Genomic DNA, 13,488 nt, shown 5'->3' with positions numbered 1-13,488 from the left:
TCTGTGGAACGTGTTTGTTGCTAGAGAAAGACTATGAAACCAGCAGCTGGGGGCTGGTGAGATGGCTGTGGTAAAGGCACTCACTGCCGAGCCTGATGGCCGGAGTGTTCTCTGGAAGCAGCCTGGTGGAAGGCAGAACTGACTCAGGCCGGCTGTCCTGACTGCCACATGCATGTGCGCCTGCACACACAAAGGCATGACTGTAAAGTCTACAGAGCAACGGCTGGGAATGGTGGTGCATGCCTACAATCTCAGTGCTTGGGGGGCTGAAGCAGGAGTGCCGGTGTGAGCCAACCTGGGCCAGAGTGAGAGCCTGTCTCAAAGTAAACAGCCCATAGAACCCAGCATTAGCAGGATGTGGGTGCAATGTGACAATCAGGACAGTGATTTTAGTAGTCTGAGCTGCAGGAAGGCATCCTTCATCTTTAAAATCTGATTTCTTAATGCTCAAGGAAGAGCCTGGATTAATGAACTTCCAGGCCTCTTCCCACTTTAACTTCTCCGACTCCTCTGGAAGACTGTCTAGTAACATAGTTACTATGGGACCAAAGTTCTGACATTTGGCTGGAATACAAAGCTTCATGTGTGAGTGGTGTCTCAGGACAAGGAGAGCTGAGGAATTCCTGGGTGCCAGACATTTCTGTTTGCAGATGGAGTAGGGGCTAAATCAGGAAGTGAGGGATGAACTGCTGAGCCTCTCTACACAGAACTCACAAGTGACTCCTCAGTCTAAAGCACCACTTGTCAACCTCTCCTCTCCCCACTGATACCCTGACTTAATTGGCCTTGTGAGTAGGCTGGATACTATAGGTGACATGTAGACATGCCCGTGTGTGCACTGGGGGATCACATGCATGCTTAGAACATGTTCCACTACGCTACACCTTGGGTAATTCCAATACATAGCTAAGACTGAGAAGTAGTGCTAGCGGGCACAGTGGTACATGCACATCTTTGATCCCAGCATTTGAAAGACAGAGGTAGGTGGCTCTCTGAGCTCAAGGCCAGCCAGGGCTACATAGTGAGACCCTGTCTCTACATGTACAGCTCCACTCTACCCTTGGGCTGGGGCTGAGTCTCTGGCTTCTTGGTGTAGTCCACACACACTATTGCTGCAGATCAACTTCTCAGCATCAAGATCCCAGTCACACCCATGGAATTTAAGGATATACTAACCTCCCCAAAAGATTTTATACTCACAAGCAATCTCTAGGAATCAGCAGTAGGAGGAGGATTAGATAAAAGACAGAACTATAAACTCATTTGCAAATAAGAACAGCCCTTCATGGGCAAAAGCTCTACCACGAACATTTATTTTTGTTAAAGCAGATTATAAATTCTCATCAGTACAAATATATATATATATATATATGTATATATAACTTACATTTGATTGTAAGGCCAACGTTCAAAAGTAAAAATGAGATGGGATCTCACGTTGTCACCCACGGTCAAGTAGCTGCATCTGGCATGGGATGGTCTGTCCATGGTGGGGCAGAGGGGACACAGACACACAGCACATAAGCCAGAATTTCATCCCTGTAAAACTTATGGGAACAAAACTTCAAGGACAGAACCCATTAAGACATTACAAACCAACACAAGAGCCTGCGTTCCCTTTTCTGGATATGATTATGTCATTGTCACCGTAATGCTAAAGGATTAACATAAGGAAATCACAATGATACATAAAAGACTCAACATACATTCTCTAGAGCGTAGATTGATTCCATTAAAATGGTGACATTAGAATTTCACCATAGATTTAAAACCAGGACAACACTGCTCGCTCATCTTACTAAAATTACTACCTAGTGACGGTACTGGGCATCGGTATGATTGCTTTGCAGTGTGCTAGTTAGTTAACTAGTTAGTTAACTAGTTGTGAATGACAAACAAGCCAGGGCTCCTCCCTCCAACTTCTAATCCTCCCCCTTTTTTACTTCAATAGGTATCAATGAGAAATCAATCTTATGTACAATTTCTTACATCTACCCGCTCACTTTTGGCAAGATTACTTACAACTCATAGAACTTTTTAATATTGAGAACTATTTAAAATATTCTAGGTGCATAAAAATAAAGATTTTGGCTTTTTTGATATATATATATATATATTTATAATATTTATTCTGTAACTCAAAACGGAAGCTCAGCTTTATCCCCAGACTACAGCTCTACTGGGCGGCTGCTGCTGTGCCCTCCTGTGAACCCAGCAGCACGGCCTGCCAGGCTCCAACCAGCCACCCTGTTCCCCATCGAGCTCTAAGACAGCCCAGTACTGGGAGGAACGGGTGACTGGCCTGAAAAATAAAAGGAGATTGTTTTGCTTCCTGTTATGTTTTATATTCCAGTAAATGTGCTTTGAATACAGATTCCTCTTCAGATCTTCTGCCTCTCTGTTGCCAGAGGTTTGTTAGGGTGAGAGGGGCCAGAAGGGAGCACTCCCTTGACTTCTCTAGCCTAGCTGCAGGGCAGTCCTCCCCAGCAAGGCTTGCCTCACCTCTGTGGATGTCATCCCTTGCTGGCCTGTGCTTGGACTTGCTCCTTGGGACCTCTGGGATTAGTGAAAAGTGTGCTGATCTGGAAAGCAAAGTCCCCTTTGCTCCTTTGCCCTCCACCCCTGCCCTTGCCTAAGTACAGAAAACACCTGTCACAGAGACTGCCTAAAGCTCTATTTCAAACGTCTTCTGTAAGTCACTGGAGAAGGGGTTGGTAGGAGAGGGATTTGTACGCTGCTTGGACTTGCTTTCTAGTGCGGCCCACTGAGCTTCGAAAGGATCCACTGGGCAGGTGCCTGGAGGGACTTCTGCATGCCTGTTTCCTGAGGCTAGCCCGCCGTTGTCTACACCATTGAAAGCTGCAGAACCATTGAGGTGCTGAGCAGGAGGCTTAAAGAAGGGACTGGTGGCAGCACTACTTGTTTCATATTGAGGGAATGTCTGCTGCTTGGCCAGGCTTGGTGACTGATGTGCATGAGTGGCCTGAGGATGGCCTGCAGTGCCAAACACATTGGCTACCATCTGGGATGGGGTGATGCCCACTACAGGCACATTAGAGGCTGGATAGGGCATCCCATTGGCCACAGGGTAGGACTGGGTAGGAACAAAAGCTGGTTGTAGGGGTGGGACCACACCCACTGGCACAGGCTGAGACGTAAGGAATGCATGTCCTTGGAAAGGAGGTGCAGGGGGGGCAATGGCAGCAGGCGGAGGAGGCTGGAGAACCGGTTGCAGAGGGGCGGCTGAGACCTGCGGCTGCTGAGCCCGCACACTCTTTGACACTTCTTCTAACCAACGGTCAGCCTCAGAGGGAGTGCGTCTGTGACCAGCCTGGAAGAGACCTGGAGAGGCAGCACCAGAAGACTGACCCCACTCAGTCCCTAGAACCAAAGAGAGACAGAGAGAGAGGAAGAGTTAGGGGCATGCTTGTTCCCAGAACAAGGACTGTGAGGCAGGTGGCCTGAGAGTTCAAGGCTACAGAACAAGGCTCTGTCTTAAAAACTCAAATCCAAAACCATGAATATGAATAACCATGAATAACCATGAATAAAAAGCTATACCCCTCAACCCCAAATACCTCAAAACCAGCAGTAGTGGTGTATACCTCTAATCCCAGCACTCAGAGGCACAGGCAGGCAGGTCTCTGAGCTCCAAACCATCCTGGTCTACAGAGTGAGTTCCAGGACAGCCAGAGTTACATAGTGAGAGTATGTCTCAAAACATCGCAGAAAAGCTAGTAAAAATACACAAAAAATATGGAAGTGTTCTTTGTGGCACTTTTGATGAGCCTGCCATGCAGGGTGCCTTCATCTATAGGCAGCTGTGTGTGCTACTAAAATACAGTGAAAAGGATTTTTTGGGGAGTGGGGCAGTAGCCAGTGGCTTGTTAAAATTCTATGGTAGACAAGTTCCACAGTCCTGAGGACATCTCATCCAACCCTTTTACTCCTAGTTCTATAGCCTTTTTCCACGGCCACTCTGTCTAGGAAAGAATATATTTTTCACAGTAGTCCTCATTCAGGTAACTGGCCGTTTTTTAGAACTTGCTCCCAGAATCCATTTCACCATCTGTGGCCACCTTACCCGGATGTATGGCTGCAATTTCCTTGTTAGCAGCATCAGGGGCATGGGCCCAGGGGTTGGTTTCACGAACAGGCATTGCTACGGGTGCTAGAGCAGTACTGGCTGGCTTAGCAGTAAGCACATGGAAGGTTGAGTCAGTGCCATTAGCTATAATGGAGCAGACAACATTGATGGAGTTAATTCATGCAGGGCATCCAAGCTACGTGAGATGGGTCAGTCAGGCCAATGTACACTGCTGAAACAGACAGGACAGAGCAGTTGGTGCAGTGGACGCACACACCTTTTGTATGAGAGACAGAATGAAGCCTGATAAATACAATTTCAAGCTAAACTGATCGTGACTATTCATGCAACTAGGCTTTGGCTTAAAATTAAGTAGATAAAGCATTTTGTTCTGCACTTTTCTAAAAGATCAAATCAGGTCAACAATAATAATGGGTTAAGTATAATAATTTCTTAGTATGTTCTCAGCACCAAGCTAACAATATTTTATATACACCAAATTTAATTCTCTCAAAAGTCTCATAAATCTGGGATTAGAAAATCAGTTCCAATGAGTTCTACAGATGCCTAAAGCCAGACGGCACCCAGTATAATACTGTGTTTTTACCTATACATTCAAACCTAGGATAAAGTTTAATTTATAAGTTTGGTACACTGAGAGGCTAATAATTACTGTAAGAACATATTATAATAAAGTTATTTAAAACATGAAGTTTTTGTTTCTGTAATTTTCTATTTAATGTTTTGAGATAGTAGTTAATTACAGGCACAGAAACAGAAACTTCAGAAACAGAGACCATGAATGAGGGGTCAACAGTTTGCCTGTACAACTGATGAAAAAAATCACATGGTATGCATTTTCATTTACTTTAATACATTTGTCATTTGCTGCAAGATTAATTTTATATCTTTGTCTGTTCTCCATGTAATAGTCCTAATATCCAGAGTGCTGATCTTTCTTTCCACACTTCTTTTTCTTGGCTCCTAACGCTTGTTCCTTTATCAGTCTCTAGTCTGTACGCCAGTTTTCATCATACTCAGCATGGACGATGACTCCTTAGGACTGCACAACCACACTCAGGGTGATGGTATTGTTTACCTGGGGCTATGAAACAACAACAAAACGACACCAGCTATAGACTGGAAGCCCTGTGAAGACAAAGGCCTGTGCTCTGTTCAGGTTCGATACCCAGTGCCCTGTGAGCAGATGGCAGTCGGGTGTGAGTCAGGAAGATCCGAGGTTACACCCCAGCTGCACAGCTTGAGCCATTCGCTCAGACTATCTGAGCTTCATTTTTTCTTCTTTGGAATGGCTCCCTTAAAGAACGATGTGAGGGTTAAATAAGACAAGGTGTGAGCATTTCCCACGGTGGCAGGCACTGTGGAGCTGGTATATCAAGCTTACTTTTCTAGTACTATAAATGTCTGCTAGATGAAAAGAAAAGCTATGTGATGATATAAAGGACACATGATTATAAGCATTATGTCAAAAGATTGACATCTAGAAGCAAAACAAAGGGACACGGCAGCTTCTTCCAGGGGTAACAGCACTGCCTTCAGCGCAGCCCTTTCTACTTGAAAAGTTCTCAAAAGACATGGGAGTGGACAATTGTCAGGAGCCACTGATTTATTGACCTGTGAGTTAGAAATTTAATTTAGCATATTGGGGTTGGGGGGAATGACACCAACTCCACCCTGAAGTAACTCTATTGTCACAAAGGTCAATTTAGAGACCACGAGATGAACCAGCGAGCCAGCAGAGAGGCCTCTACTTTATGAATCTCTTTCAGTAGAGAGAAGTGGGTGAGCCCAGGTCTCGATGTTAACACCACTGACACTTGGGGATGGATGACAGTTTGCTGTAGGTGCTCTTACACGCTGAAGGACGCTCGGCAGTGCTTTGTATGCTATAATAATCCCAAAATGTCTCCATACAATGAATATCACATTTTCCCTGCAGGGCAAGATTGTCCTTGGTGGAGGATCACAGAGCCTGAACCAATCCTAATAGCTGCTGGTTCTGTAAAGCTAACTGGCTGGCTGTTCTGTCCCTTAAGTCAAGAGGCAAATAGAGCAGTGGATGGACAGAGACTATGTAGGATGCATAGACAGACAGACATATTCATGCCAAATGATGAAAAGTGGACAGCTTAGACAAGGGAGCAAAAGCCCAGAGATGTGGCTGACAGAGAAACGAGGACAATGGTAAGCTCAGGATGCCGACTTCCGGTGCATGAGAAGCATGCCAGTAGGATTAGTTTTAAAGAGAAAAACTGAGGTCAGAGGTCACCAACCTTGTAACACAGGAGACTGTGGTGCCACCAATGTCACTGGTTTGGTCATTGGGGCAGAGGAGAAGGGGTCCTCCGAGGGTGTGCTGAAGGCACTGGTGATTTGGGAGCACAGGGAGCTGATGCTCTCGGCCTCTCCTTCTACCTCGGGCACTGCAAGGCAAACAGAAAATGGTTCTGGACAGGAAATGGAGGAGTCCTGAAATACGACAGTACAGTGTAGGCTGCCATTTCTCATTTTAACTCTTTCTCAACTGTCAGGCTACACAATCAGCTTTAGTAAATTAACCAACACCTCAACTTTCAGACAGGAAAGTAGAAAACATCAGTAACTCATGCACTAAGACACTCATGTCTTTCTCTGCAAATCCCTAATTTATTTCTTCTTTGAGACATTGTTGGGAACTTGGTGGGATTTTTTTATGTGAGGCTTTTTGTAAAGCTGTGTCTTTCTGGAAGATCTCTGCAACCCATTTGACTTTCAACCAGTTCCCAGAAGCTACAACCCAATCAAGTTCTAGAGCTGATAAACAATTTTTTTCAGAAAAATAGGGTTAAGTCTAGATACAAAAGCTTTTCTCTGAGTAAATTAGGGCATGTTACCATTCTCCTTTTCTCTTCCGTGTGTGTGTGTGTGTGTGTGTGTGTGTGTGTGTGTGTGTGTGTGTGTTTGTGTGTGTGTTTCAAGAAAGGGTCTTTCTCTACAGCTCTGGCTGTCCTGGAGGTTGCCCTGAAGACCAGGCTGGCCTTGAACTCAGAGATGGGGCTGCCCCTGCCTTGCAAGTGCTGGGATTAAAGGCCTGTGCCACCATTGCCTGGCACTCTCATCTTTAAAGTTTCTAGTGGACTGAAATGTAGGATGCTAAAGACTCTTTTAATACTAATTCTGGAAAGCCAAGCAGAAAGATTGCTTTGGCCTAGAGTTTGAAGTTCAAGTAATTTGAGATCCTGGGGGGAAAGGGGAGGGGGAGTTAAGACGGGGTTCTGAGAACATTTCCTCATTACTGAGCAACAATTTATGTGTACTGAACCTTTGCTCATCTGTGAAAAGAGAAAGATTTTGTGCCTCATTTGCCCCAGGGGGAGACTGCACCGAGGTCTTGAAGCACCTAGAGCTTCTGTCTCGAGGGTGCTGCAAGCTGAGGACTTGCCACCGTCACCTCACGCTGACTGCTCTGTAAGTCTAGTTCTACTGCCCACAGGCCTGTCCTCTCTGTGCTCTCAGTGTGGTCAGGAGGAGTGCCTACTGAGCAGAGCTTCCTCCTGGTCAGTTATGGAGACAGCATGACTCATCTCAGAGGGAAGGATAAGAGGGCCGGTAAAAGCACCAACCAGATCTAACACTTTAGCTGTAGCGCATATAATAAGGATAGAGCCTACAGGCTGGCTCAGCTGAACCGAGGACACAGACACACAGCGGGCGTCTGGGAACAAATGAGTGACCTCCTGCTTCTGATGAACAACAGACCTTCGATTTGTGTAAGAGAGCCATTTAGAGTTTCTTCCCCATGAAGCCCACCTCCCACAAATACAAGGAACACTTACTTACCCATTTCGTCTGTTCCTTTGACAGTGCTATTAACCTGTAAATGTTTCTAAAGCCCATTTAATGCTCTGGGGTCCTATGAGCACAGTAAGAATGGAAATTTGGAGTCCTTTATGTATGGAAATAGGCTGGCTGAGAGATAGCACATCTATATCAGGACAAACCACAGATTTTGTGGCTCAGGCTAGAAATTCCACTGTGGCTCTGTGACTACTGATGGAAGAGAAATGAATTCCTCATGGCCCTAGTCTGTCCTCATGTGGAACGACATCACTGTATCTAACGGATTCACAGAGACAGGTGTGATTAACTCAGAGGGTCTGTGTTGCTTCTGACAGAGCTAGAGCACATTACCTGTGTTTTTTATTGGGAAATCAGTCTTCCTCTGCATAGTGGAAGGCAACTCATTGATGCGTAGGGACAGCTGGCGTTTAAAGGGTGACATCTTCTGGCTAAGAGCAGGAAATCCCCGGAAAGAGCCTTGGCGAGCAAGCTGTTCAATTGGTGCATGCCGGCGTGGGATGGCATGAGGATTGTTCATCTCTAAAGAGGCAGTGGCATCCAGAGTGGGAGAGGTGGGAGAGGATGGGGATGGAGCAGTGTTGCCAGGAGCCACTGATGGACCAACAACTGTCTTGTCTGTCTCAGCTCAAGAAAACCAAAGAAAAGACCTTAGACCTCAGCAGTGACCTTCAAGTACTCTGAGTTCACAGAGCTGAGAGCTCAGAAGCCTTCTCATTCTTTAACTCATCCACTTTCCCATGTTCAAATCTAATATATTCTGACAGGTGAAGGTTTAACAATACCCTGCTGGTTTTATCCTCTATTAAGACACAATTCCCAGCATCTATATAAATGCTCACAGCAAACAATAATTCTATTCCCATGGGATCCCAATGCCCTCTTCTGATATGCAGACATACAAACAGACAAAATATCCATAAAGTAAGTAAATACAGCCTTTTTTTTTTTTTTTTTTTGAGGGGGCTGGTTCAAGACAAAGTTTCTCTGTTAGCCCTGGCTGTCCTAGAACATGCTCTATAGACTAGACTGGCCTTGAACTCATAGAGATCTGCCTGCCTCTGCCTTCAAAGTGCTCCATCACTGTCCAGTACATGTAAATAATCTTAAGACACAAATAACCCAGTTCCAATGGAGTTCTCATGCAAGGTCCTTAGGCGAATGATGGTGTGTGGCCTGCAGAGATGATCCCAGTGGTGAAGAGTATGTGCTGCTCTTCCAGAGGACCTAAGGTCAGTTCCCAGCACTCACATCCTGTGGTTCACAACAGCCTGTAACTCCAGCTCCAGGGGATCCAGACACTCTCAATTGAACAGCACCTGCACTTACATATCACGTACCTCCCCCCATGTATACAAATTAATCTAAAATGAAAATTAATCTAAAAAAAGAATGATGAGTTATCTGGATGGCAAGCACACATAATCTGGCACAGGAAATGGAGGCTGGATCAGAATTATGCTGGGGGCTTTCCCCCTGCTGTCTAGTCTTTCAAGCACAAGATGCTTATGTGGGCTTCTGGGGGAAACTGTCATACAGTGTTACCCAGGGGTGGACCCTACAAGCAGCAACAGTGGCTGGTTAGGCAAGATGTGCCTACTGGTGCAACAATGCAAAGTCTATTATGGGGGTGACCAACTACTTTCTGATTGGATTTGGGGCCCCTCCCAAAGGAGGAGGGACATATCTGGTACTGTAAATCTAGTAACAAAACAAAACAAAACAAAAACCCAAAAACCTGTGGTTCAGAGGCTGAGGAGATGGCTCAGCAAGTGAAGTGCTTTCTTTGCAAGTCTGAGGATTGGAGCTTGGATCCTCAGGACCCAAGAGAATGCCTCCTGGGCAGGGTGGTTCACTTGAGATTCCAGCACTAAAGAAGAGATGAGGGGGATCCTCGAAGCAAGCTAGCCAGGTTAGACTATCCAAATCAGTGAGCTCTGAGTTGAACTGAGAGACCCTGTCTTAATGAGTAAGGTGGACAGGGCTGGAGAGATGCGTCAGTGATTAAGAGCACTGGCTGCTCTTACAGAGGACATGGGTTCAATTCCAAGCACCCCACACAGTGTATCACAGACACCTGCACCTCCAGTTCCAGGGAGCCTACCACTTTTTCTGGCCACTGAAGGTAGAAGGCACACATGTGGCACATAGACACACATGCAAGCAAAACTCCCATAACACAAAAATTAAAATGTAGAAAGTTATATAAAAAAGACGAGTGCTAGTGACGACGACTTGTGGTCTTGGATGTGGGCTTCTGCACACTCTCACACATATGACCCTTCACACAAGTGTAAAGACACCAACACTTAAGCCCTCATCTCACACACAGAGACACGTGCAAAACTCCAAAGCCCCTTCTGTGACTGGAGTACTCAGGATTATTCCAGTACTGTAATATGCACAGTACTGTCATTACTTCTCGGCCAGGTCATAACCAGTGTTCCCTTTGTATCCCTAAACCCTAGGGCTGTGCTGTCCCCCAGATCTTAAGTCTTTGATGGTATGTGTGTCTCATAGAGGGAGAATGCATCAGAATTAAGTCTCTTCCAGGGACAGGAATGGGCAGGGAACAGGGATGTTTCTCTGCAGCTTCTTCAACTTCCCTCTCACCTTCCCCAGAACTTACTAAAATGGACAGCATAAATGGTCTTTAGGCCAGTCTAAAGAAGGCACTTTTGTAAGAATTTTAGTTTTGTCCTTAAAAGTCTTCATGTATTTCTAAGGAATCTGAGTGTATAGTGTGGGCAGGGGTTGGGGGTGCTTCTTCTAAAGATAGAAGCCAGGACCTTGAACATGTAGGAATGCTCTGCCACTGGGCTTCACCTGCAATCCCAAGGGTTCCTTTTGTCTGTAGGAAACTTGTCTCTGATAGCTTTAAATATAAACCTGTTGAGAAAAATCTGCATTAAATAAACACATCACAGCAGAACACACTGTACCTTTCTTGGCATCTTGCAACTGTTTCATGATCTCCTCTCTTTCAGCTTGTTCAGTGGCAGTTGTGACACGGAATGATCCTTCTCTAGTAAAAGTGGTTCTACTGGCATCAAAGGTAGCAGTGACTCCACACTCCTTCTCCCGCTTCTGTTTACGCTCTAAACAGGCTGCAAAAGCGCAGCCCACGGCATGGCTCAGTCTTTCCCCCTGTAGAGAGCAGGTTTTGAAAGCTCTATGACAGAGTTACAGCACAAATAACTACATACAAACACAGCTGCTGCAAATTACAGTTTAAAACTAACATGACAAACAAACTGTCTTTATATTCAAGCCTCCAATTTCCCTTTAATTTTTAACTGTGTGTGTGTGTATACACGTACGAGTAAATACAAATATCCTCAAAGACCAGAGGTGTTGGATCACCCTGGAGCTGAAGTTTCAGGAGGTTGTGAGATGCTTGACTGAAGTGAGAATATTGGTTTCTTAAGAAAAACAAAACACAGAAACAGGAACGTGCCAGGTGTGGGGCATGGGGCTGCCTCAGACTGCCCACAGCAGATGATTATGATTTGCCTCATGCTCTACTAGGGGGGGTGATTCTGCCAGCTGCAGACAGTTTTTGTAATTGCATGACATTTGAAATTCTGGGGACTTTTCAGAGGGTCCATCAATCCCAGGACCCCAAGAGGTGGGCTGTTGGTCATGGTTTGTTAAGTAGCTATGCGCAAAGAAGAAAGAAGAAATTTGGTATCATGATGGCAAATATCAAACTTACCCCAAGGAACTTGACATCCCTAATTAGCAGGAAGTAGTCTTGGTAACATCGCCCCCTTTCCTCTCTATCCCATTTTCTCTCTTATCTACTGTTCTACTGTTAGGGGATTGAAAGGGTAGAAAAGGGGTAGAGAAAAGTAGAAGAAGAAAGAATCCACAAACTAGTAAAAGACTGGCTACACTTGACTTGGGTGCTGAGGACAGAACTCAGGGTTAGGGTTAGGAGGGAGTTTTCATTACTGAAACATATGTGCTTTTCATTACTGAGCCATTTTTCCAGCCCTCCAGTTGCTTTTTAAAAGGGGAATAGCAGTAATATTTGCCAGACAATTCTAAGAAATCACTGGAGAGGAAGGAATTTCAGGAGGAGTTTGACTATACTGCCAACAAGTCAGGGATGGAGGGTTTACAAACTTTAAAACTCTGGATTATAAGGGACTCAAGTGCTAAGCCTAGTGGGCATGCCTTTAATCTTGGCACTCAGGAGGCCGAGGCAGGCAGATCTCTGTGAGTTAGAGGTCAGCCTGGTAGTGAGTTCCAGGACAGCCAGTGCTATGCACTGAGAAAGCCTGTCTTGAAAACAAACAAATATACAAACAAAGGGACTAGGAAAGCCTTGCTCTCCCCTCCCCCCCACCTTTTTTTTTTTTTTTTTTTTTTTGGTTTTTCGAGACAGGGTTTCTCTGTGTAGCCCTGGCTGTCCTGGAACTCACTCTGTAGACCAGGCTGGCCTCGAACTCAGAAATCCGCCTGTCTCTGCCTCCCAAGTGCTGGGATTAAAGGCGTGCGCCACCACTGCCCAGCTGCTTTTCCCCTTTTCTAATGTTGGCAGCAGTAGCCTTCCCCTCATGCCTTCTGTGGTGGTTTGAATATGCTTAGCCCATGGGAAGTGACACTATTGGAGGTGTAGCTCTGTTAAAGAAGTGTCACTGTGGAGGTAGGGTTTTGAGGTCTCTTCTACACACACATACATACATACATACATACATACATACATACATACATACATACATATTGTGCTCTCTCTCTCTCTCTCTCTCTCTCTCTCTCTCTCTCAAGATATAGAACTCTCAGCTCTTCCTCCGGCACCATGTCTGCCTGCCTGCTGTGATGCTTCTTGTCATGATGAACTGATAAGTCAGTCCCAATTAAATGTTGTCGTTTATTAAAGAGTTGCCCAATTAAAAAGTTGTCTTGGTCATGGTGTCTCTTCACATCAATAAAACCCTAACTAAGACATAAGTTGGAACCAGGCACTAGAATATTGCTGTGACAGGCCTGAACATGCTTTTCTTCAGAGGAATGTGGATTTTGGAACTTTGGATTAGGAAAGCAGTGGGATGCTTTAAGTGGGGCTTCATGGGCCATCCTAGTAGGAACGCGGCAGACGGTGGTACTAAAGGTGATTTCAACTGTGGGGGCCTGGCTCAGGAAGTTTCAGAGAAGAATTTTAATATGCTGCCTAGAGAATGTTCTTGTGATATTTTGGTGAAGAATATGGCTGCTTTTGCCCTTGTCTGTCTGAAGCTAAGGTAAAGAGATTCAGATTAATTGCTTTGACAAAGAAGTCTCAAAAAAGCCTAGCACAGACTCTGTCCTGTCATTCATTCTTATGAAAATGTAGAGCATTTTGATCAGCATGGAAAGCTTAGAAAGGAAAAATACAAAATACATGGTTCAAAGATTAAAGGGGCACCAAGAAGTGGGATGGAGCTAAATCTTGTGTTCAAGGGTATTAATTAAATGGAATTAAGGGAGTGGTGACTTTGGGGTAAAATCCCACCCAGATAAGTTTATTGTTTGTGTTTGCAAATGAACAAGAGGGCCAT

The 13,488-nt window shown here is 45.1% G+C and overlaps 1 protein-coding gene across 8 annotated transcripts in view; it reads right to left on the bottom strand.

The window, feature by feature from the left end:
• Positions 1-1,259: 1,259 nt before the first annotated feature.
• The window catches only part of Numb (NUMB endocytic adaptor protein), a 123,782-nt gene continuing 111,553 nt past the window's right edge, over positions 1,260-13,488 (bottom strand). For 6 of the 8 annotated variants that reach the window (XM_028782169.1, XM_028782170.1, XM_028782166.1 and 3 more), the window contains 5 exons: positions 10,888-11,092; positions 8,279-8,572; positions 6,382-6,531; positions 4,085-4,231; positions 1,260-3,381 (listed from right to left, as the gene is read on the bottom strand). In XM_028782169.1, coding sequence (XP_028638002.1) covers positions 2,666-3,381; positions 4,085-4,231; positions 6,382-6,531; positions 8,279-8,572; positions 10,888-11,092 — 1,512 coding nt within the window. In that variant the 3' untranslated portion in view covers positions 1,260-2,665. The remainder of the gene's footprint in view (positions 3,382-4,084; positions 4,232-6,381; positions 6,532-8,278; positions 8,573-10,887; positions 11,093-13,488) is intronic. The other 2 variants (XM_028782173.1, XM_028782172.1) reach the window with 1 other exon arrangement.

This window comes from Grammomys surdaster, unplaced genomic scaffold (assembly GCF_004785775.1).
Source record: "Grammomys surdaster isolate TR1022 unplaced genomic scaffold, NIH_TR_1.0 721, whole genome shotgun sequence".
Lineage (NCBI taxonomy): Eukaryota > Metazoa > Chordata > Mammalia > Rodentia > Muridae > Grammomys > Grammomys surdaster.
The sequence above is the reverse complement of the archived record's forward strand: the minus strand, read 5'-3'. Positions and strand labels throughout refer to the sequence as shown.